The sequence below is a fragment of the Dryobates pubescens genome, chromosome 6 (assembly GCF_014839835.1).
Source record: "Dryobates pubescens isolate bDryPub1 chromosome 6, bDryPub1.pri, whole genome shotgun sequence".
NCBI lineage: Eukaryota > Metazoa > Chordata > Aves > Piciformes > Picidae > Dryobates > Dryobates pubescens.
In genome coordinates, this window is record NC_071617.1 from 30805958 (window position 1) to 30831611 (window position 25654).

Sequence of the window (25654 nt, forward strand, 5' to 3'; positions counted from 1 at the left end):
TCCTTGCAGAGGATAGCACATCAACAGGATGCCCGCAACTGCCAAATGCCTGGCAGGAACAGCAACTGGGCAAGCACAGACCTCTGCAGCCCTGCTACTGGCAGTTCACCTCTCTCAGCACCAGCACCTGCTCTCTTCCCTCCCTCACTGCAGACGGTTCTCCAGAGAAAGCAGAGACAGGAGCAGCAAGTACCACAGGGAATGCAGATGAAAGGAAAATGGCTAGAAGTTAAGTGGGAGGTCAGCAGTGTAACTTGAAAGCTGCAGGTTTTCCATTTATGCAACAGCCTGACAAAATATATGAGCCTCTCACATGATCAAAGGTTCTCTCCTCACACTTCTCTGTAATTGTTTTTCATGGTAAATGGCAGCATTTTTCTCAAGTAAAATACAACTAAAGAGTACTGAAAATAATCTTGTCCAGATGCTTGTAATAAATTTGTTACATAAAGTAGGAATTAAATATTAATATTAAAGTATTAACATTAAAGCACTTTTAGTAGTTTTTAGTTCTGAAACAGCATGTTTCACTTTTCTGTCTGCCTAGCAAAGAAAGGAGAGCTGTCTGTGGTGCAATATGATCTCTTACTACAGAAGAGGTCCCAAAATCATATATAACTTCAACATTCTTTTGTAGAGAAAATATGAGCCCCCTTGTATTGAAATAGTTTATTTTAATTTCTTAAACTTTTGCTTAAATTAGCCTCAGCATGAAGTGTACACATGTTTTAAATCAGCAAGCTGTCCTAGGACAGGGCTGTGTAATGGGCATGTGCACACATGAACTGTAAAACAGGCAATATGGGAGAGGAGAGTGAAGAAAGCAGCAGCACAAAGTTAGAACAATAGCCACCTGGATGACAAAAGAGATCCAAGCCAGGAATATTTCAAAGTGTTACATTACTTACATATTGGACCACAATGCTCCTTTAAGAAGCAAATGACCATTAGTAGGAAGACAGACTTCTAATCACTCAGATATGTAATATGCAGGTCTTATTATTGACTGTAAAAAATTGGCTTGTGTTGTATCTCCTCCACTCCAAACTACAATTTCTTTGAATATTTTTTTTTTTCCCACAGGTTGGCAGGGACCTCTGGATCTCACCTGGTTGAGCAACTGGCAGTCAGATTTCTAATACCTCCAAGGATGGAGGCTCCACAGTCTCTCTGCCAAAGTACTTCTCTGTTTGACCACCTTCCCAGCAAAAAGTGTTTCTTATCTTCAAATGGAATTTACTGCATTTCATTGTACCCACTGCTTCATCACTTGACACCACTGAGATGAGCCTGTCCCACTCTTCTTCACTCCCCATCAGGTATCTGCACATATTGGTACAGTCCTCCTGCACCTTCTTCTCTCCAGCATAAACAGCACCTGCTCTCAGGTTAAGCCAAAGAGGGATACAATTAGTCAACATCTATTTCACTGGGCATCATATGTCAGCTGAAACTGAGTCAATTTAAGATGCCCTTATCAAGTGGCCACAGTTTCCTTTCTCACAGCAGCAAGGCTGCATGCCAGCTGCCTGAAGAACAATATAGCAACTGCTGGAACTAGAAGGGCCCAGTGCCCTCCGCTGAGCACAGACCACACGCTGTTCAAATACAGCAGAAGCTGTTGAGGGAGCCTGGTGTTCACAGAGAGGGTTAGCTGCTTGAATAGAAACTTGAACAGGAAAGAGAGCAGCGGCAAGAAAGACATATTATTAACCAACTATAAACTGCTTTTCACAGGTTTCATCCTTGCACTTTTTCCCGGGGCAGAGAACATACAAAGATTTCTACCTCAAAATTATTACAGACCAAGTGTTCTATCCCTAGCAGTTTAAATTCCACATTATCACAACACTCAGGTTAGTCTCTTCTTGTAACTTTTTGGGTTAATTTGACTAGTGTATTTTGTTTGGCTGAGTTAATTTTCCCGAGCATCTTTTGTAGTGCTGTGTTCTGCAGTGCTGTAGCTGGGTGTTGATAACACAGCGGCATTTTGGCTACTGCTGAGTCAAGCACCACACCTGTGCTTTTCCAACATTCATCCTGCAACAGTAGGCTGAGGTGTGGGCAGGATCTTGGGAGGGGACACAGCTGAGCCAGCTGACCCAAACTGACCAAAGGGATATTTCATACCATGTGATGTTAGCTCAGATATAAAAGCTAAGTGAAAGAAGGAAGGGTTGGGGGCCATTTGTTGATGGTGTCTGTCATCCAGAGCAACTGCTACACGTATTGAAGCCCTGCTTCCTGGGGAGGGACCGAACATCATCTGCTGATGGGAAGTAGAGAGTAACATCTTTCTTTGCTCTTGTTTCTGCATGAGGCCTGTTCTTGTTTTTTATCCGATTAAATTCTATCTTGAGTCAAGGGCCTCTGGTTACATTTGCCCTCTCCCCTGTCCATCAAAGAAGCAGAGTAATAGAGCAGCTTTGGTGGGCATTTGGACCCCAGCCAGGGCCAAGCCACCACAACTGGTAACTTCAGGACTGTTCTAACTATTTAGTTGTAGCCTTCTGAACTACGCAAGCAGTAAGATAACGGACCCTGGCACACCAGAAGGTCAGGAAGCCGCAGCAAGATTACACCCAGCAGTGAAACCTACAGCCTCTGATACATCACCAAGAATTTCAATATATGAACAGAACAAAGTGATGTGAACTGACAATATAAGTTCCTCCTTTGAACAGATATTTTATCTTCACATATTAAAAACCCTGCAAAATGAACCAAGCAAATGTCTATGAAACTATCAAGTCTTCAGCCTATTCACTGCATTTTAAAACGTCTTAGTCATCTGACTACTAATGCAACAATTCCTCCTCCCTGTTACAACCAAAAGGGAGAACAACTTCCTGACCTCCCTAGATATTTTCACCCTTTCAACATAATGCTTTTTTTCCCTGCAACAAGGCCTAAATTAAAGTGCAAAATAAATTCTCTGTTATAAAATAGTCTTTTTTGTTAAGCCCCATTAATTAGCTTGCATGTAAGGCCATCCTCTGTTAGAGCACTATGCACACAACATATTGGTAACTGCCCTGCCTTCACAGATAACACCATATAGACATTTGCACTCAATTCCTAACACTGTATGTTCACAAAAATATTGAGTAGTTTAAATACTAAAGAACAAGAAAGTCTTCTGCAGCTGCTACATGCATAAGAACGCTGAGCTGGTTTTGATAGACACTGCCTTGGAAGAGAGACAGAATTTGCTTTAGACCTGAAGCTTGCAACTGCCACTTACCAGCTAATTCTGGCACAAGCCTACATGGAAAATATGCTTGATCAGCTATCATTAACCAAAAATCTTCAGAGTCTGGAAGTTTACAAGGATTCAATGAGCATCAAATGACTTTTTCTAAAGGCCAAAGACCACCCTGACTCCTCATTTTTAAGAGTCTAAGTAGGAAGTCACAAATGTGGGAGACAACTGCTCCATTCAGCAGTAGCTGCAAAGTCAAATAACTTTTCTGTCCTGTTCACTGAAAATACTGCTTTCGGAGTACTGTTTCCTTAGTGTAGTGTAAAAAAAAACATGCCAATGATTAAAGAACTTGGATTCATATATTCCAAATAAGTTTGTATAAAAATAAAAGCTTGCACAGTCCTTGGATTGTCCACAGCCACTCCCTTACTGTAAAGTAAGGGAATACACCAGCACAAGAGCTAAGGAAGCCCCCACAAGCATCCTGCTTGAACTGAAAAAAATTGCTACCTTTGTACAAGACTCTCCAAGGAGCCTAAAGAAAACCAATTTAGCTTCTGGATGGGCAAGGAGAAACTTCTGCTCTGATACAGAATATCCATCCATTACTCTTTTAGAAAACAAGTTCTGTCTCCAGTGCAGTATAAACCCTTAAACTACAAGATTAAATGTATCTTACTAGCTACAAGTATACTATTGTGCACAACTACATTTACATAGACACTAACACTCAGTACAGGACACCAGAATAGCAACTGGAAAGACAACATTTTGCAAAATTCCACTAGCAACCTAGCCTGTTCCAAGTTCAGAGTTGCCAGGTATTGATCAGAATTACCTAAACACCCCAAATGAAATACAAATATCATGAGCACAGGTAAGTACCATGAAAGAGAATAATCTGGAGTACTATGCTCAGCTGTGGGCCCTCCAGTGCAAGACAGACATGAACCTCCTCAAGCAGGTCCAGAGGAGGACCACAAAGATGATTAAGGGGCTGAAACACCCCTCCCATGACAAAAATTTGAACGAGTTGGGGTTACTTAGTCTGAAGAAGACTGTATAGTGGCCTTCCAGTAGCTAAAGGGGGCCTACGGGAAAGATGGGGAGGGACTTTTTATCAGGGAGTCTAGTGATAGGGATAGAGGTAATGGCTTGAATCTTAAAGAGGGTAGATTTAGACTAGGTATAAGGAAGCAATTCTCTGCTGTCAAGGTGGAAGCACTGGAAAAAGTTGCCCAAAGAATGTAGATGCTCTGTCCCTGGAAACATTAACGGCCAGGCTGGATGAGGCTTTGAGCAACCTGATCTGCTGGAAAGTGTCTATTATTTATCTGCAGGAAACAGCTGGCAACCTACTGAGAAATTAAGCATCATCTAGAAAAAGAGAAAACATCTCAGATGCTGTTCAGACAGTCCTATGACTTGGCAGGAATCACTTCCAAGGAATTTCAGTCCAAGGGGCCGCTGGCAAGGGAAGACAGCTCTTCATCTCAAACTGTACAGCTATGATGAGAAGCATCCCACCTGGTTTTTAGGTGGTATTGAATCGAGCCCATTCTGCACTGGAAAGCTGGAATAGCAAATAAAAGCAGCAACACAGTGTGAATACCACCAATACCACTGACAGGAAAAAACGAAATTCAATTACCTACAATGTACTGAAATCACTGATGTATAAAAATCACAGGGTTACAGGTTCCTACTCTCCAAAACAGCAGCAACACGAAAACTAACTACAGTTGTGCAGTCAAAAATTACTGGGACAAAGCAAGCAACAAACCAACACAGAATTTCAGTGAGCTATCCTAACACACCAGGGAACAGAAAGGAAACGGGGCAGGAAAAGTGAAATAGTACTGATATTGCCCATTTCAGACAGAGCCCCTGAAGCAGAACAGGTGTTGGATGTGGCACAAGGAGATGTGGCTGAGCAGGGAACCTCCTTACCAGTGGCAGTCACCAGCAAACAGTAACAAGCTGCAGCACCATGATCATCTCAGAGGATGCCAGTCCAGCACTCCCTTGAAATAGAGAAGCCAATAATGTCTTTGGTGCTAGTAAGGCTCTAGGATAATAGGTACAGACAGCCAACATGCATAAAAAAAGCTAGATAGTAGGTTAGTTTTGAAGCTGGGAGAGGTGGAGATGAGAGGAAAGTTAAAAAAAGTAATAAATAAAAACCAGCTTTCATTTGGCAAAAGTACTTGTTTCCCTGTACATGGTGGGCAGACCAGTGAACTCCTGTATAAAACTGTCACATGGAAGATCCTTGGAGGACAGAAAGATGCATTTATGATGGTAAAACTAAGTCTCACATTAGACACATAAGAGGAAAGCAAAGAAAGGTTAAGAAAGGGAAAAAAAAACCCAAAAACAATCAACAAAACCAAACCATAGCTAGCAAAGATTTCTGAAACAGTGTTTGAATTTTCACAGGCAAATTTCTGGATAGTCAGTCCCTAAGTTTTAAGCTAAGGCTGTAGTTTGGCAAACATTTTAAACTGGCATAAATTTGCATTGCTGCTGAAAGAAAGTCTCACTATCTGCCAGTCCCCAGTGCCAGCACAAACATCCGAACACTGAACCAGGAGCACTTCTTTTGCCAGTTCATTTTTCAGATGGATCAGTTCCCCAAACCAGTTCACAGCATGGCCACAAAAATACTTGTGCTGGCAAAGAAGAGTGACTACTCTAGTTGCACTAGCCAAAAGTGTTCACTGAATTACAGCCAAAGAAACATGGTATAGAGAAGTTCCTAGCAGTCACAGGCAGGGCTCCCCACCTTCAAAGTTACAATGCCACAAAGCTGCCCCTCAGAAACTGGTATATCTTTGTCATTTTCTCTGGTAGGAGAACTTGCAAAATCTCCACATTTTCATTTCCACTGGCCATAAACAAGTGTCTTTTCTGGATGCTGTGCTCCTTGATCAAAAGATCATCTGCATTAGAGACATCAGCCATACAATCCTTTACTGACCATACTCACCTTTAATTGTCTAGAAGGTGACACCATCACCAATAGAAACATTGCTGTCAGAAAAACAATCAATAAGGGTGAACTTCAGTTATATTTTATATCAAGGTCAAGCAACTTAAGTGATTATTGGGAAACTGAGAGAGACCTAGCCATAATTTGCCACTGCCCAGTGACAAATTCTAACCCATACAGTCATCCAGCAGGAACCAATTAGATCAGTAAGCTTTCTAAGAAGTAACAAATACAAAGTATGACAGTGAAATAAATCCCCAGAACAACATAGAAGCAGCTCTGTAACAGATAATGACATAAGCAAATTTAGGGAAACTCCATATGACAGACAATCCTTAGCCCAGATCCTCAGCCACAGCTCTTGGGTTCTCTGATCAGAGCTGGATTCACCTGAGCTGCAGCAGAACCCCATACTAATTTCTGTACTTGCTTTCCTTCTACTGACATTTTGTCACCACCACTAGTTTCCAGTACCTGCTAAGTTGCTGAGTCCTTATTGTCTACCTCTTATTTCCATCTGTCTTATTGCCACACAATGCTCATGATTATGTTTTGCAAAATAGGATACAGCAGAAAGAACATCCAAAAATCTTATTCAGGTCTCCTGTATGCTATTTTAAGCAGCACCTGCAAAACTCAGACTTAACCTATCCTCCTCCTATGTTGCCTCTGCCTCCTATCAGTGCTACAGGGCTGCTGATAGCTTCAGCTCTATCAGCTGATTACTGCTCCTTAGCTACATTTCTCTATCCTTGGTAACATTAAGCTAGTATGTTTATAGAAAAGCTGCAAAATAAATACTTGGCCAGAGCAAAGAGCTGCTTCTTTCCACTTTACACAATAGCTAACAGCAGGGTATGAGAAACCCATGCATTCTTAGAGGAGTATTTTCTAAAGGAACACCATTATCTTAGAAAGAAGCTAACTTAATAGAGCACAAATAGACTAGCCCAAATTCAGAGCCCTCTAGGTCTTCAAATTACTTCGGGATGCTCGAGTGCACAGCATCATATTGAAAACTGAGGAGCATCCAGGGAATTATAAGCAGCAGTTAAAGGATTTACAATGAGGTCAGTTTATTTTGAGATTTGAGACAGGGAGAATAAAAGATGAGCAATTATGCAATTCAACAATGTCAAGAAAAAGCAGAAAAGTAGGCTTGCACAATGCATAGCTAATAAAGCAATTTTTAAAGCCACTGGTGGCTGAGAAGCAGCAGGTGCCACTGGCCCACTGGTGGACACAGGATAAAGTTAAAATGCAGCAATCTGACAGGTTACACGGAGTAGGAACGATTGAAAAACTGAAAGGATGTAACAGAGAGCACCAAACTGCCTGTTCAATCTCCTACCAGTAAAGGGCATGGGGTAGGGTTAGGAGGTCGCTGGTGTAGTGTGTGATGGGAGTAGACACAGGAACAGCTGATAGATCAGAAGTATCTTTATAGGGTGATTATTAGAAACCAAATTCATGACTGGGATGTCCCAAAACTATTGCAATACCAGCAAAGGATGCAAACTTCACATTTAGTTTCAGATTATTAGCAAAGTCCACAATAGGAGAAAGGTAAACCTAGGGGAAAAAAAACCCAGCCAAACAAAAACCACCCACCAAACCATAAAACTGTTTCCACCCTTAGACCCCTTCTCAGTCTCTGTGGGAAGAAGCAAAACCTTCCCACTTGAGTGAGATTCAGGAGGATTTCATTCCCTGACTTTGATGAGCAGGTTTAAACCTCCAGTGGATTATCTAAACTAGGACAAGCAAGAAGTAGAATAGAAATACATGCATGTACAAATGTAGTAGCTGGTAAGAAAGAGGAGAAGAATTAATATTTTGCAAAGAGATGGAAGGAAAAAATCTCTAGAAAATAACCGGAAATAGGAAAGACACTACAGCTCATGTATGCAAGTACGTGTCACCATCTGATAGAGAAAAGAAGGAAGCAGTCTAGAAAGAAAAAGACTAAGAGAACAAAAGCAAGGAATGCAGTAAGTCAGGACTTCTGAGTAAACAGCGACTGTCTTATACCTGCTGCTGTACTGTCCACAAAAACAGGCTATATGCCTCAAAATAAGTCATCTAGTTTACATCTACAGCTATATAGCTACTCTTCAGGCTGGAGAGTAATCTGATGATGGTCAGGTCTAAGCAGAATCACATCAGTTTAAACAGGAAGATTCCAGGCAGTGAGCACAGTTCATCTAGAGAAAACCTCAACAACGTTTCACACTTTTTACCTTATTTCATGTCCTTTACCTTCAGAGGCCAGCCCCAATAAATGCTAATCGTTCTAAAATAGTTTCTATTAAAACAGTGTAGCTTTTTCCCCTGGTACATAGTTTTATAAGCTATTATCTGCAAGACCCATTTCTTTCCCCTTTTCATGTACTACTTCTAGACACTGCAAAAGCAATGGCAATGGCAAGTTCAATGCCAACAACACCAACAGCCATACAACTAAATTGGAAGTGTAATCCAGTTGCCATTTCTCCCATTTTATCTATCACTATTTTTTCTCACCAACATAACTAAATAGCCTTGATCAAAAGCATTAAGTTTTCATCAACAATCTATTCAATTCTATAAATTCTATAAAATCTGCTACAGCACAGAGAATAACTCCTAAGAATTTACAGGTATCTAGAGTTAACAAAACATTTTTTAAAGACTCAGCAATAGAAAGAGGGTAGGAATTTCAGCACACTGTGGAGCAGAATTATTTATTGTTCATTCCCTCTAATAGGATATGCTTGTTTACAGAGCTTGAACTAGATCTGGTAAAGGTTAAAAATGCAATAAAAGCTCCTGTGACATAATGTCAAGCCTTATACAATGTTCAAAAGATAAAGCCAGTTTTCTAAGACGACACTGTAATGAAACCAACAACAAAAATTAAGTAACTGGCTGCCAGTGGTTTGGATTTTCTGCTTGTTTTTAATTTAAAGGTCTAATAAAATAAAAATAAATAAGCTTAGTCTTAAAAATACCCCAACAAAACAAAAACCATCAAACACACCTTTGAATTGTTAATACAAAAATCACCCTTTCCTCAAAGCTAAAACACTACACAACTGATTTCTCAATAAATGACTTTTTGAGGAAACACAGACTCCTAGACTTCACCACTCCAGATGTCCACAGCACAACTGACAACTCCAACATTTATGAACACAGCCCAATTCTAGTAGCTCCCCTATTACAGAAGGCGCTGTACCAATCTGAAATTATTTAATACTGTGTCAATCCTTCACCTTGTGTGGCTAGCATTGGTAGTGTTTTAAGAGCACAGAGAGATCCCCAAGGGCTGGAATAACATTGCTGGTTCAGATGGTGCAGAATTACAGATCTCACCATGACACTGCAAACTGGTTTATTTAGCACCTTCAGTAAAATAGCACACTAAGTTCTCCACACACCAACTATGCAAACCACAGCGTTGCAACATACGTATGCAGGAATACAGTAAAATAACTCTCTAAGAGATTGTTTTGTCGGTATGCTACACTTCCATGCATTTCGGTCATGCTACTTGAAATCAGTAAGAATAATAAAAACTTCAAAAAGACCTTCAAAACCCCAAAACACAACAAAAAAACCCCTTCACTGTGAATGCAAGTCCAAAGCATTCATCAAGCTTCGAAGGCAGAGTGTATTTAACTAAATGGATTAAGCAGCTGTCATCACACAAAGTGCACTACCAGAAAAGCTCCAGAGTAACCTGTTGCAGCTATGGCAGAATCTCCACTACACACCCATCCATATATATTGCTAAGAATAAAATGTGTAACAGGACTCTAGCAGCAACACAATCAAACCTCTAGTCAGAAAAAAACAGAGGCAAAAAAGAGAAGAAGAGATTACTTCAGATAACCAAGAGGTATCTTTGGGTTTATTTTACATCTTCCTTTTCCCCGCTCCACACAGCCATGAGCCCTGAGGGACCGTACAGCAGTTTCCGCTGCTGGAACCCCAAGCCACAACCCTTCAGCTCAACTTATTGTGGCTTTATTGGCAGGGGAAATGTGCAGTTCTCCACATACACCAAAAAGAGGAAGATGAAAGTGAGATCTCTTCCATCCCTGCTGAATTTATGAACAAACATTCCCGAACCCAAACAAACCAGGTTTCAACAAATCAATCTTTTCCATTGACTTGTCCATCTCTTCTCACCAACTGCTTCTGCTTATTCAACTTGGGTGAATCTGTGAGAGCAACCCCCAGTTTTCCTTCTTTTTTTTTGATGACACTTTAGGGAACTGAGCCTCCCTGCAGCACTACAAGCACTGACTTTCATGGGGAAGTAAGCAAGGGAAGGTGAGATGCATTTCTTTAGCACCAAGGAGAAAAGCACTGCACCTTTACTGATCTGTGCTCTTCAAAACTCTACTTACATGTATCCAGTGGGTTACTGCCCTAGAAAAGCTCAAGAAAAATGTATTCCCTTGGAAAAAAAAAATCAAGTAAGAGAGGCAGGAGATCTGCATGGATAAGCAGGGAACTCTTGGGAAAATTAAGAAATAAAATAAAAAGGAGGCTTAGAATAAGTGGAAAAAAGGTCTGGTCAATTGGGAAGATTATAGAAATACTGCCAGAGAATGTAGAGATGTGACAAGGAAGGCCAAGGCTCTCTTGGAACTAAGTCTTACCAGGGAGGTGAAAGAAAACAAGAAGAGCTCTTTCAAACACATGAATGACAAAAGGAGGAGCAGAGAAAAGGTGGGTCCACTACTGAATGATATGGGAGATGCAGTAACAGAGCATGCAGAGATGGTACAGCTGTTGAATGCCTTCTTTGCCTCAGTCTTTAGTCCTAAGACCAGACCTCAGAAACCTTAGTCTCTGGAAACAAGGGAGCAGAACTGGAGGGAGGAGGACACTCCACGGGGTTAGAGATCACTTGTTCCATCTGAAAACACACAAATCCATGGGCCCCAATGGGATGCATCCACAAGTGCTGGGAGAGCTGGCTGATACTGTCATTGAGCCTACCTCCATCATTTTTGAAAAGTCCTGGAGAACAGGAGAGGTGCCTGATGACTGGAAGAAAGCCAATGTCACTCCAGTCTTCAATAAAGGCAAGAAGGAAGACCCAGGCAACTACAGACCAGTGAGCCTCATCTCCATCCCTGGAAAGATGATGGAGCAGATCATTCTGGAGGTCATCTCTAACTACATGGAAGACATGAGGGTGATCAGGAGTAGCCAACATGGATTTAACAAGGGGAAATCTTACTTGACTAGTCTGATAGCCTTCTATGAAACCATGACCAAATGGGTAGACAAAGGAAGAGCAGCAGATGTCATATACCTGGACTTTAGCAAGGCTTTTGATGCTGTCTCCCATAACATCCTCATAGAAAAGCTCAGGAAAGGTGGCATAAACCATTGGTCTATGAGGTGGATTGAAAACTGGCTTAACAACAGAGTTCAGAGGGTTGTGATTGGTGGCACAGAGTCAACTTGGAGGCCTGTGGCCAGTGGCATTCCCCAGGGATCAGTACTGGGTCCAGTTTTGTTCACCATCTTCATCAATGACCTGGCTGAGGGGACTGAGATTACCCTCAGCAAGTTCACTCATGATACAAAACTGGGGGAGGGTGGCTGACACCCTGTCAGGCTGTGCTGCCATCCAACAAGACCTGGACAAGCTGGAGAGCTGGGTGAAGACAAACCTCATGAAGTTCAATAACGACAAATGCAGGGTCCTGCATCTGGGGAGGAATAAAAACAGGCAGCAGTACAGGTTAGAGGCTGCCCTGCTGGAAAGCAGCTCCATGGAGAAAGACCTTGGAGTGCTGGTGGACAGCAAGTTCTCTATGGGGCAGCACTATGTCCTTGTGGCCAAGAAGGCCAAAGGTATCCTGGGGCACATCAAGAAAAGGGTGTCCAGCAGGTCTAGGGAGGTTCTTCTCCCCCCCTGCTCTGCTCTGGTGAGACCACATCTGCAATAGTGCATCCAGTTTTGGGCTCCCCAGTTCAAGAGAGACAGGGATCTGTTGGAGAGAGTCCAACAGAGAGACATGAGGATGATTAGGAGACTTGAGCATCTCCAATATGAAGACAGACTGAGAGACCTGGGGATGTTTAGTCTGGAGAAGAGAAGACTAAGAAGAGATCTCATCAATGTCTATAAATATCTGAGGGGTGGGTGTCTCAAGAGGAGGGGGCCAATCTCTCTGTGAAGTAATAAGACAAGGAACAATGAATACAAACTTCAACAGAGAAGGTTTCACCTCAACATGAGGAGAAACTTCATTACAGTGAGGGTGAGGGAGAACTGGAACAGGCTTCCCAGAGAGGTTGTAGAGTCTTCTCTGGAGACTTCCAAAACCTGCCTGGATGCATTGCAGTGTGGACTACCCTAGGTGACCCTGTCTTTGGCAGGGGGATTGGACTCAATGATCTCTGGAGGTCCCTTCCAGCCTCTAACATTCTGTGATTCAGCAGTAACTGAAAACCAAGTGGAAATAAACTTCATTGCTTTGCTGTTGCTCCACAAAGGCTTGCAGCATGAAGATATTTTTCTCTTTCACAATTACTGAAAGTATCAGTTACTACTTATAAATATAAGACACAGTAGTCCAGAAATCACGTGCATGATTCAGGACTGCAATTCCAAAAGTCCTTTGCTAAAGTCCTGGCACTATACTTTACAGAAGCATACAATCTCACATAAAACCAGAAGCAGTATATCTCTTTACTGCACAAAACTGAAACCCAGCAAAGACATTGACCTTTTTAAAGTGCACATTTGAAGCACTGGGGCCTTTAAGAGATTTGGGACTGTCTGAAAGATAAATTGGCTTAGAAAAGTCCAGGTTAACAGGAATCTAGGAGGAAAGTAGACCATGTTCCAGTTAAAAAGTTCTAGCACAGTACTGGTTCAACTAAGGTATGCAAAGACAGCATAAAAAAAAAAAAAAAATCAAAAACTCCCACCTACTTTTCTTTATCCTGGGAGCTTCTCATTGCCCAAAATAATCCAAGGCTGTTTCATGCCTTCCAGTTTTCACCTCCTCCCTCGCACAGCTTCCTATCAGCTGAGATTCTCCAGCTGCAGCAACAACAGTCTGTGACAGTGAAACCGTCACATCAGGACAGTCCCTACCAATTCATTAGCTTCCTTATGTTTTAGTAGAAGTAGTAAAACGTGAAGGGGCTTCCCTTCTTTTTTAAACTGAAAAGATATCGATGAATATTCATTACTAGTCCTCTACCAAGGATGCGAATTTTATTTAGAGAGCTGTAAAGGAATTGCAAATTGAGCTAATACAATGGGAGATTCTGACTCAGTACTCTGGTCTCAAAATACTGCTAATGAGTAAGGCTTTTGCATTAGAGGGATTTGATATAGTAATTAAAAAAAACCCAAAACACATCTCCCCAACGCCACCCTGCTCTTCACGGCTGTGACTGGTGCCCACTGCAGCATCAATTGCCAGAGGGTCACACAATGCCACCGGGGCACTCGCTCACCGATTCGGGTCTTCCATCTGTATTTGCAAGATCAACATTTGTCAGGCCGCATTCTGAGCCAGAAATCACCCACTCATGAGAGCCTGCAAACGTTGCACACAGGTTTTTCATACTGCTCAGCAAGCGCCGTTACGGATGAGGTGCGCGCTGCTACAGCCAGCGTCCGGCACACGCAACCCTCCCGTTCTCAGACATTTCGGTAGACCACGGGGAGAAGCTGTATCTCAGTGTTTTAGCCTAGCGGATAAGCTTCCTGGTCAAGTTTTTAACAAAAAGCTGGGACATAAATGAGATCGCTTTTTTCATGCCCCTGCTCTGGAAAACGGACGAGGCAAACCCTTTCACACCCTCTCTCAGTCGAGAGCAATCCCCGGGCACTGACCGCGGAGGACACCTGCCCGCCACCGAGGCAGAGGGGCCAAGCTGGCTAGAGCCCGTGGCTGGGGGTCCCGCCGCGGCCGGGAGAAGCAGCTCCGGGAAGTGGGGCAGAAGTGGACACACGCACTGACATGGACGTGCGCACACGCACGCACACCCAAAGACGGGACACACGTGCACGCACACACGACACTGCCCGGAGAAGAGCCGGCTCTGTCGTCCCGCTCCCGCCCCCCGCCGCAACCTCCCCACCAGCTGCAATGGGGGAAGGACGGCGGGGACCGGGGGTCCTGGCTCCCACACTCACTTTCGTCCTGCCGTTGATTTTGTAGTTGCCCAGCTTGCCGTTGCAGTGTCGGATGAGATCGTCCATGCTGTTCATTAGGAGCCGTATGGTCTGGCAACCCGGCTCCTTGCCCTCCACCCAGGTGATCTTGTCTCCGCGGATGTCCTTCGAGGAGTCGCTTTTTTGGCTGACGAGTTGCCCGTCGGTGAAGCGGCCAGTGTGGTGAAGGGCCCGCACCTCCTGGGCCACTAGCCCGCCCAACTCCTTCCCAAGGAAGTCGTCCACCACGCAAATGCCATGCTTGTTCATGCAGGGCACGATGTACTCCAGTGCCAGCCGCTGCGGCACCAGCGACTTCGTCTGCCCGTTGGGGCGCAACGCGGCCCCGGCGGGTCCCGCCTGCACGCCGCCCGCGTACAGGTTCGACTTGTCCCGGTATAGCAGCACTGCCTCCCCGGAGGGCGATGGGGAAGGGGCCGAGGCCTCCGCCTCACCGCCGGCGGCTGCGGCGGCGACGTGGTTGCTGGTTAGCGGGGTGGTCTCGGCGGGGGCTTCCGGGGGTGGCGGCGCCGCGCCCTTCCCCGCCGCCGCCGAGCTGCCGCATCCCGCCGCGGTCCCGGCGCTTTGGGCGCGGGTCGGCGGGGGGTGCCCGCCGTGGGACTCGGCAGCGCCCCCTGCTGCGGCTGCCGCCGCGCCTCCGCCGCGACAGATGAGCTTGTGCTTCTTCCAGTCCTGGCGCTGGTGCTCCTTGCTGCAGTAAAAGGAGCTGCGGCAGCGCCCGCACCGCAGCAGGTTCTCCATCTTCCCACACAGCTCGCAGTACTGCCGATCCCGCTCACTGCTACCGCTGCTGCCGCCGCTGCTCTCACTGCCGCCTTGGCCGGCCGCGCCGCCGCTGTCATTCGCCATGGCGCTGGTGGTGCAGCCGCAGCCCCACTCCGCCGCCGAGGGGTTATGTAAGGAGGCGGACGGGAGCGGCGCTAACGCGGGCCCCCGCCCGGCCGCGCGAGGAGGGAGCGCTCACTGCATCATGGCCGCCCGGCTTCGCCGCGGTCCCTGCCGCCCTCCGCCGGCCCGCGGCCTCTTCTGAACGAGAGACTGCCGCGGGGGCCCGTGCCGCCCTCTCTGCGCCGTTAACGCCTCTTCATCACCGCCCCGCCAGCGGCGGCGGCGCGGCCGAAGAGGTGAGCGGCGGCGGGGTGAGCCGGCTAGCGCGGTGGGGCGGCTGCCTTCTGCTCCCCGCCGGCTTCTCTGCCCAGTGCGCGGGCCGCCGCGGCCGCCGCCTCTCCCTGCCGCGCCTTCGCTGCTGTGTCGGGGCGAGGAGGAGGCGCCACTCTCGCGGCCCGCTTTGCACGTACGCCACTTCCAGCCCGCCAGAGCCGCCGGCGCGTCAAGCGGGCGGGGCCCCATCGCCAGGCGGGCGGGGCCGGGTAGAGTCAGGCCGCGCCGCCGCAGCAGCCGCGGGGCCCGGGCCCAGCCCCGGCGCCGAGCGCAAGGAGAGGCCTTTGGCCGGATCGTGCTTGCGGCAGCGAGGACCTGGGCGGAAGCAGGGTCCCAAGGAACGAAGCTTTCCTGGCCGCTTTTGCTGAGCGTCTGCCGTGCCAGAAGGGGCGTGAAACTGCAGGGGGTGGCCTGTTTGGGCCGCCCAGGATACCATCGCAGTCCCCAGTCGGACAGTGGGTCGCAAATGTGTGGATGTCCTTGTCCCTGTCCTCAGTGAAGAGCTGCGCCGCTGCTACCCCAGAGTGAGGAAAGGGGGTGCAGCCTGCCGCAGGTGAGGCAGGGGCACTAAACTGATAGGGAAGCCGGGCACTGCAGCCTTCAGTGACAGGAAGGATGGTGGTGGCGGCACTGTGCCACAGGAGAGGACCAGGTTTTGTCACTCACATAGGTCGCAAAATATCCCCACCGGGCAGCTGGCAGATGGGATGGGCACTGCCTCCCTCGTATTATGACATATGGCTTGTGTCCCACCTAACTTGGTAGTAACAAGGGCTAGAGTCAGGCTGATTAAAAGAAAGCCAAACAAAAAGCAGGAAGAAGGAGCAGGTGATGTGGTTGCTGAAATGAGGAGCCTCCAGGAATTTGGGCCAGTACTGTGATCAGCACAGCTAAGCCCCTAACAGAAAAAAGGTGGTTTGGAAGAGCAGTGCTAGTGGAGTGAGGAAGGGTGTGCCAGAGCCATGTGGTGTGTCAGAAGCCAGATGAGGACCTGGACTCCTGTGAGGTGATAATGTGATCTCCCATTGATTCGGCTTAACCATGGCTTTTCATGCTTGTTGTAGAGGTTAGGAAAGTGGAGTGTGTTTTTCTATTTCTTGTGATACAGTCCAATATGGTGGTTGCTGCCTCAGAGCTTCATAGTCAGCTGGGGAAAGTATGCCTCCTGGGCTAGGTCTTCTCCTGCCCTTTGGACAACCATTTGGTGAACAGACAGCAAGAGATTACTCCATGGGCTGGGCTCTTAAGAGACAGCACCTGCAGTTAGTGTGCAAGTTGTATGTAAATGAAACAAGAGTGTCAAATACATGAGCTAATATGTGGATCTGGAGGTAGAAAGGTGAAGTTCTTTGCCACCACAGAGGAGGAATAGTAATGCTGTCATTCCTTACAGGCTATTTTGAAGGTTAAGAACGTAATATGCTTGTATTATAGTGAGATGTCTTTATGTACGCAAATAAAATTATTTGGTTCTTATAATCTATGTATAACTGGATTTAAAATTAACTGGCATAGCAGTAGACTTAGTACATGAGGTGCCTAACATTCCTCTATGTGAAGGATGTAAAAGGAGAAACAAAATGTTTCAAGGTTACAAATGCCTGTGATACGTATGAGGAAATTGGAAGGAAAAGAGTATTGAGAGATCAAGGCCATGAAAGCTCAAAGGATGAGATTTCAAGGTGAATGTGATCAGCAAGCTCCAAGGCATAATTTTAAAACATAAATTAAAATGAACTGCAAAAGCTGGGAACAAAAAGATAGAGTTGTAGTTTAGTAATTTCTTTGCTCTTAAAGTGAGGAAAATACAGCAATAGAGGCAGAAGGAAATGGGTTGAAATGTCCAAAGCGTATAGTGGATGGATTTTTAACCTAGGTTTAATGAGAGTTGTTCTTTAACTACAGATACATGAGGTATGTCAGAAATACTAGGCCAGGCTTTCCTCTATCTTGCTTTGAACTGGGATTAATGCAACTGAATTCCTTGGACTTGCAGCATTGTTAAACCAGGCTAAATGAGAGGAGAGTCAAGGTTGTTATTTTCAAAACCTTCAGAAATGCAAGCAATGACATTCTGCCAGAAAGAAATTGAAGTGTTTAAAGACCTTTTGCATCTAATGCACACTCCTTCAGCAAACATAGTGAAGATGAAAGTCATGGACTGAAAAACAGTCCAACTATGAAACAAATAAGAAAAGGACAAAGATATAAATATGGTGCCTGGCTAAAACCTAATGATAGTTGTTAATTCATGGGCTCATTTTACTTCAAAAGTATTTTGTTCTTTCCCTCTCTTTCCCATGTCTTTTGGGATGCAATTAAAGATCTTAGTCTTAGTTTTCAGATTTGCTAATGTTCTGAGTTACTTCAGGTTGTCTTGACATACTGTTCCCCAGCATGGTCAACAGAAATACCAAGTTCAACAAAATTCATCTTCATGTATGAAGCATTTCCAGTATTTTATGATTTTAGCCCTTCACCAGTGGCATAAAACAATTTGATGAAGGCTGTTGTCCAGTGACAAACCTGAAAAAAAGACTGGTGGTGGTGGTAAGGAAACTCTGGAAGACAATGAGTATTTATATTACAGTAGTGTCTATGACATGCTAGAAATGTTTTCCAAGCATATAAAGACTCTATTCATTGCCAAAGAGCTTGTTCCTTAAAGATAGCCTAAGGACAGAGCATGCTGAAAACATATGGTATACAGAGCAAAATGACCAACATGATGGTTGACAAAACTGAGGGGGAAGGGACTTCCTTTTCATTCTTTTCTGGTGGCTAGTCTTTATTTGCTCAGTAACATGGCATTTCCAAGATAGCAAATTTCTTGTCTATGTCAGTGAATGTTGTAAAAGAGTTTTGACTGGTGACTCAATGATGAGACATACTGCTTTGCAGAGAATGAAGATGGAAAGTCTTTAATACCAGCCATGACAGGGTCGTTATGGGATAAACTTATGGGAAGGTCATAGGTTTTTGTCACCACTTAGATATGGATCTGATACATTTATTAGAAATGGAAAAAAAAAACAAAACAAAACACCTAGTTGGTCAGTGAATAACTTTTCTGTTTTCACTGCGTAGCAATAAAAACTGCATTTATACCATGCTTTATGTATTTTGAGTACTGCAGTGTTATGGTTATATAAAGCAACCAAAAAAGAATCTTTGAAGCCCAGGGACAGGGAGCAATGCAGAGTAACAGGATTAGAGACATTTCATTCATAGAACAATATCAGCTTAGAAATAAAGTTTAAATAAAAAGTAATATTCCGATAGTTTTGTTGTGAACAAGAACAAAAGTCCCTAGGACTCTAGGCTAGGTTTTTCACTGCTGCCAGAAGTCCTCTTGGAAGCTACTTATGCTCCTGAGATTGGTGGTAGTGTGAGACATCAGACAGAGCTGTGTCTATGACAGCATCACAATTAAAATTCAGAACTTGGATACTTATAGCATTTGCTCACTTCCCTCTAGACTACTACACCATATTCTTCAGCCCAACTGTGCTTACTCTACAAAAAACATTATTCACTGATCTCAACAGTGGCATTTTTCAGGCTTGCTTTTCATACCAGCAAGTGAACTGTAACATGTTTGCAGCTTTTCCAAATAAAACTAGAGAACTTTTTGTCTGAGTGGGGTTCTCTGTTAAATTCACTTCTTTTCCAATCAGGACAAACTATACAAAGTACATCCACAAGGCTATGCAAGTGCTCCTTTGTAGAATGTACACTGTTTTCCTGAGGTACTTGGCATCTTTTAAATACCTCCTCTGCTCCCTGTTTCTGCAAAGTGAGGAAAGGGTCACCCATCAGAGGTGATCGGGAAAATATGGAGTTATTGACTGCTGACCATTATGGAGGAGCATGCAACTAGTCAAGGCACTTTGTGGCTATCATAAGCTCAGCAGTTCTCAAGATCCAGGCTTCAGCTCTTTGATACACCAAGAGTTTGATACTGTCCTGCCACAGTAGGAAATGGCATACCACCCTTAGGACAATGGCAAATCAGGCTCAGAGGCCTGAAAATAATCTGCAGTACCCTTGACTATCTCTTGTCCCGCTTAGTGTTCATTGATGCCATTGTAGAGTTTCCTTAAAAGTTTTTGCTGAAATGGAAAGCATAAAATAATCGTATTGTTTATCCCTGAATAGCATAATGATGTAATGTTTGCAGGAAAAAACTTTCATTATAATCTGAGATTGGATTGGGCTAAATTAAAAAAGTATTCTCAATTAGGTGAGGAGAAAGTTCTTCATGGAGAGAGTCATTCGTCATTGGAATGGGCTGCCCAGGGAGGTGGTGGAGTCGCCGTCCCTGGAGGTGTTCAAGAGGGGATTGGATGTGGCACTTGGTGCCATGGTCTGGTCATGACGTCTGTGGTGACAGGTTGGACTCGATGATCTTTGAGGTCTCTTCCAACCTTGGTGATACTGTGATTACTCTGTGTAAACTATTATTTGATACTGTGTTTCGTGTTGTGGGATTCCTCCAGGCTCCTCAACTAAAATTGGTTTTGTTGTTCCTGAATCTGCCTAAAATGATATGCATTTACTTCTCTGGGAATATAGTCTGTTCCTATCACACCAAAGATACGGTGAGGGTTGATCTGGAGAGATGTACACATTTAAAAATATTATACTACCTTAATAACTTTATTCTTATTTAGAGACAAATGCTAGTGAAATACAAGACAATGTCCTACTTTTTTTTTTTTTCCTAGCTGAAAATGCTGCTACCAGATGTCTGTATTTGTAAAGCTGTGGAAATACAACAGAGCTCAGAAAATGTTCGACTGACTCATTCCAGTTTTGTCCTCATTTTAAACTCTGTACTGTGGAAAGTTCAAAAGCTTTTTCCACATTGTTTGTGAGGTTTCTCCAGAAGGAGTATTTCTGGCTTTGGTTAGAAAAAAAACTCCCTGTCTTGCTAAAGATTGACAATTATGTACGTTGTATGTCTTTGGCCTCTAGCTTAAACAAAACAGCAGGCCCTCGGGGTGCTTAAATTCCAGTTATGGACAGAAAGTTACTTTTAGAAAACAATTTTTTAACATTATTGGAAATCCACACACTGATATAGAGATAAGAAAAAAAAAATTAAAGTCATGTTTATATAGGTCAACATTTTCTGAACTGCTTCAGAAGCTTTTCTAACTTTTGTTGCAGAGAAGTCTTCCATCGCGAGAACAGGGGACTCCAATGTAAAGAAAGTCTCCCTGGTGCTTCATAGGGCCACAATCATAACATGACCTTTTCACTTGGCATCTGATATGTGTTTCCTGCCCTTGTGTCATAATGATTCAGCATCATGACATGCTGAAAGATCATCAAGGTGAAACAATGCCGAGCAGTGTTAGGATGGTGTGGCCTGCCACGATTATTTTCTATGTACCTGATTTATTGCACATCATATTTTCTCTTTCCTCCTCTTTCAGCCGCCAGGCACGTAGTTCTCTCTTCTGCCAGTGCCTGGCCTTGTATTCAGAAAAGAGAACAGGGGTGTCCTGGGGTGTGGGCAAGGACAGTTTGCTCTCTGCCCCTTTGTTTGGGAAGCTTAAAAGCACACGAGTTCACACATTACAAGATATTTTGCTATTCATGAGTTACAGTCTCTGCTTTTTTTCCCCCTGATTCCCTAGAAACTATTATCAGGAGGGGAACTCAAGAACTTTTCATGAAGCCATGAAGATGAATTTGTTAAAAGACTGTACATTTTATCTTTGAAGATTCCCTTTCTCCAGCTGGTGAGCACAATTTCTGATATCTCTAAATTATTTTTCTTATTGAGGAAGTTGTGCCAGTAAGAGAAATTAAAAGAAAATGGAGAGCTTAAAACATTTGCTGATTAAAAAAAAAGGATAAATCTCTCTCAATAATTTAAGAGAGGAAGGAATATATAATAGTGGGGGAGGTTTTGAGTTGGTAAGACTGACTAGGTATTACTCCTCAATAAGTCTCAAGGGGATGATTTTTCTGGGTTTTTTATAAGGCGATTTCTCAAGAAGAATGGGGACAGGCTTCATTTTTATTTGTTTTCAAGTGAACGATGGTGTCCTCCCCCTTTTCATGAACAGAGGGAAAGGAGTATTATAGCTCATGTTTTGTTAAACTATCAAGATAGTATGTCTGTACTGAAGAACTCATCTTTGCCAGAGCTGGCTACAGACACACACACAGAAGCATTGTGATCCTGAATCCTAAAGAGCCATCACTGAGCTGTGTGGGCTCAACACCCCCTTCTTCTGCATTCACAGTTTCCCCTTCTGCTAGAACAGTGCACCACTCTGATGCATATCAGGATGTAATGTCCTGTTGCTGTTCGGCCATTTCCCTCCTTGGTGTCTCCTCCATTCCAAAGGCTTTGTGATGCCTTTCTTGCATTTCCATCCTTGCTGAAGGCACAAGCCTTTTCTCCATGCCTTTCTGTTTGCCTTCAGTGCTCGTCTTGTGTCCCCCTGCAATACTTTCTTTAGTGGTACTCAGTGTTGAGTTGCTGGTCACCAGAAAGGGTGGTTCTGCTTCCTCCAGCAGCATGCTCTTTAACACTATGTTTGTCAAGCCTTTTGGTGAGTCAGTTCCAGAGAATAGTTTTCTATTGGATTAACAAGTTGGATCAGTTTTCCAGGTGGTTTGATGTGGTGCAAGAGAGGGTGTGGACCAGCAGGGCCAGGAGTTGGGGAGGGAAAAGCAGGACCACCCAAGTCAGAATGGTAAGCTGACTCAGTCATGTCATGTAACTTCACCCTTATTTACTTCATATTATGTAACTTGACCCATTTCTACTTTCTCTCTGAGAGAGAAGCCTTTCCTTTTCAATCTCTGTAAGAGAATCAGCAGATCCAAAGTGCAAGATATACTATACCAAGACTACATAATGACTAGTATCAGCTAATTCTGCTACCTAAGGGCATAGGGAAAGGTGCTTTAGGTTATTTATTCTGTGAACAGCATGCCAGTGACTCACAGTTTGTATATTATGTTGTTTGGATTGTTGTTTTTTTCAGGTATTAGTAGTTGAAAGTTTCTGTCAATTAAAACAGGTACTGAAATTTTAGAACTGAACAAATGTGGTATTAAAAATTGCAATCCTGATGCACGCTCATTATGATGATGTTGTGTGTCTTCTTGTTTCTTGTGCTAACAAGCACAACTCTCTGTGCAAATACTCTTAGTATTATACCAGAGTATTATACTGGTATACTCTGGTATAATACCAGAGTATTATACCCTGGCAAAATATAATACCAAAGCACTTCCCAAGCAACTCATACCAAGAACAGGTAGCTACTAAACTGGAATGCTAGTAGTGGAATATACAATAATTTAAATTCCTATATTAGTCTTCCCCCTGCATGATCTAAATTTGCATTATTTGTTTTATCTCTTTCAATGGACATTCAGATGGCACAACTCTGTTAACGAATCCAGTAAAACGTAATGCTAGTGAGCCTTTACAAAGCAGTACCTAAATATTAAGTCCCATAAAATTAAACTTTCCAGGAGTTTGTGCTAACACAGAGATGAATATAAATTATTAACATCTCTGGTTTGTTCTCAGAGTGATAGTACATGCTACAGAGCTGTAATCAGGGCTGAATTGTGTCAGTCTTGCTATCATACTGCATCAGTTTGTCACTGTTAGAATTGCTTACCCTGAACCTGTTCCTTGCTCACCCAGCTAGCTAATTAGTGACCTAGAGATAAGGTAGCATTTATTGGTACTAGAAGAATTGGCCTTTCAAACAAAAAACAGATCAGTAAGCAATTTACACATTCTTTGTACACCCACAGTGCAATGGAAGATGATAATGCTTATCTTGTCAGGAGGCAAATTTCACTTTTCTGCTTACTGTTTCGTTTACATCTTCTGTCTGGCATTATTCTTTTTGTTATTGGTTGGGGATTTTGTTGTTGTTTGTTTTGCTTCGGAGCAGGGAGTTAAACTCACACTCTAATGCTAGGACAATATTTTGTTAAAAACCATTTTCCTAAAAATGCTTTTCCTCACTAAGTGATATAGATAGAGTTTGAACTGGAGGGGACAGACAGAGAACATACTTTATCCTTACCTACTTACCAAATCAAGCACATGGTTGAAATTTGGGTGGGAGGCAATGCTCCTCCATAATTGTGGTTTTAGGCTATGCCTTTAAAATATAGTTACAGACATATCTTCCAACAAAAGCCATGTGCTGTGGGCAAAACTATTAACTAGGGCTTGATGGCTTTTTTTGTGTGTGTTAAACTTACCAATGTGAGAGGTCAAATGTGAGTAGCTCATATGCACAAAGAGGCTTGTGTGTTTGTGGATATCACAATATCACCGAGGTTGGAAGAGACCTCAAAGATCATTGAGTCCAACCTGTCACCACAGACCTCATGACTAAACCATGGCACCAAGTGCCACATCCAATCCCCTCTTCAACACCTCCAGGGATGGTGACTCCACCACCTCCTTGGGCAGCCCATTCCAATGGGCTATCTATCAGTGAAGAACTTCCTCCACACCTTGAGCCTAAACTTCCCCTGGTGCAGTTTGAGACTCTGTCCTCTTGTTCTGGTGCTGGTTCCCTGGGAGAAGAGACCAACTCCCCCCTGGCTACAACCACCCTTCAGGTAGTTGTGGAGAGCAATGAGGTCTCCCCTGATCCTTCTCTTCTCCAGGTTAAACAATCCCAGCTCCCTCAGCCTCTTCTCATAGGGCTTGTGCTCAAGGCCTCTCACCAGCCTCATTGCCCTTCTCTGGACATGTTCAAGGATATGCCTACTCCACATATGCAGCCTAGCTCCTACCTTATTTTAGCTAACATGACCATTTCTTTTGTTTAAGAAATATTCTATATTTCATTTGTGACACGAGTAAAACAAATGCTGAATCGTATCTGAGTGAGTGAGTAACTCTCAGCAGCACATGGAACCTTGGTTTGGATTTGGAAACACCAGCCTCAGGAGACTAAATCTTTCAAGACAAAAACTACAGCATGAAGCTAAAATCAGTTCTTCCTCTCTTTTAGCTTGATAGGACTGAAATGCAGGATAAAAATCAGTTGAGACTGTAGGTTCACGCTGGAGAATCTGCCCTGATCCTCTGGTTTTGCATTTCTAACCCAGACATGGACAAGGCATGTCAGGAGGAAAACTTCCTCAAAGGTTCATAAATGCAAACATGTGCACCTTTCCTGGTGTACGTTATATTTTACTGCAAAGGTTTAGTGAATGCCCTGTGCAGGGCAAAGCTACCAAGCAAGACAGCAAGCTTGTTTCCCTTTGTAAATCTTCAGAGCAGCTAGATGGGAGCTCTTCCAGAAAGCTCTCTGGAAACTTTCATCTAGTCTCGGTGCTCTATAAATAGAGGAGGTCTTCAACCCCAAGGAGGCTTTGCAATGCCATCCTTCAAGAGAGTGACGAGCTCCGATGGAGGTGACTGAAGATATACAAAGTGACATGGTGGGGTTGCGAGATGAGTCTGTGGACAGGTGGAGAGAAGAATAATTAAAATGAAAGGCTGTTCCCAAAAACCTGTGTGCAGGGAGAAATTCCCTTAGGTCTTACACAGAAACTGCTGCCAGCAGAGTGGAAAATACAGACATAGCAACTGGCAGCTGCAAATGACAGATACCAAATAGTTCCTGAGTCAGTCAAGAAACATTTTTGAAGATCTTTTGCTCTCCAGAACAAATCAAGAAGTAGCTTCAGCGGGATCAGTGAAAACAGAAGTAAATGCTCTAAGAATTTTTTAGTTTACCACACAAACGTTTTAATTGCTCTAATGGACCATCGTGTGTGAGATAATACAAAGACACAGTAATCACAAACACGTCTGGAGTAAGTCCTAAGAGAAAAACCTGTGAAACTTTATTTCCAAAACCCAAGTAAATATAGAAGAAGACAAGCTGACTACTGCACAAGCCAGAAAAACCTGTCCTAACACTCCTGATTGCCATTAATGTAGGCCTCTTGATAGTGACAGCAGACTAAGAAACATTTGTCTTCCAAAATTTAGATAGTGTATTTTCCAAGATTTATCTAGAGTTCAAATGAGGGACAAAATGTTTTTTTGGATCAAGCTTCATAGATTACTATGAGA

At 43.8% G+C, this 25654-nt stretch overlaps 1 protein-coding gene across 1 annotated transcript in view; it reads right to left on the reverse strand.

Annotated features, from left to right (window-relative positions):
- EGLN1 (egl-9 family hypoxia inducible factor 1) overlaps positions 1–15718 on the reverse strand; it is a 39186-nt gene extending 23468 nt beyond the window's left edge. Inside the window, exon 1 of the mRNA XM_009901178.2 lies at positions 14362–15718. Coding sequence (XP_009899480.2) covers positions 14362–15249 — 888 coding nt within the window. The 5' untranslated portion in view covers positions 15250–15718. The remainder of the gene's footprint in view (positions 1–14361) is intronic.
- Positions 15719–25654: the final 9936 nt, after the last annotated feature.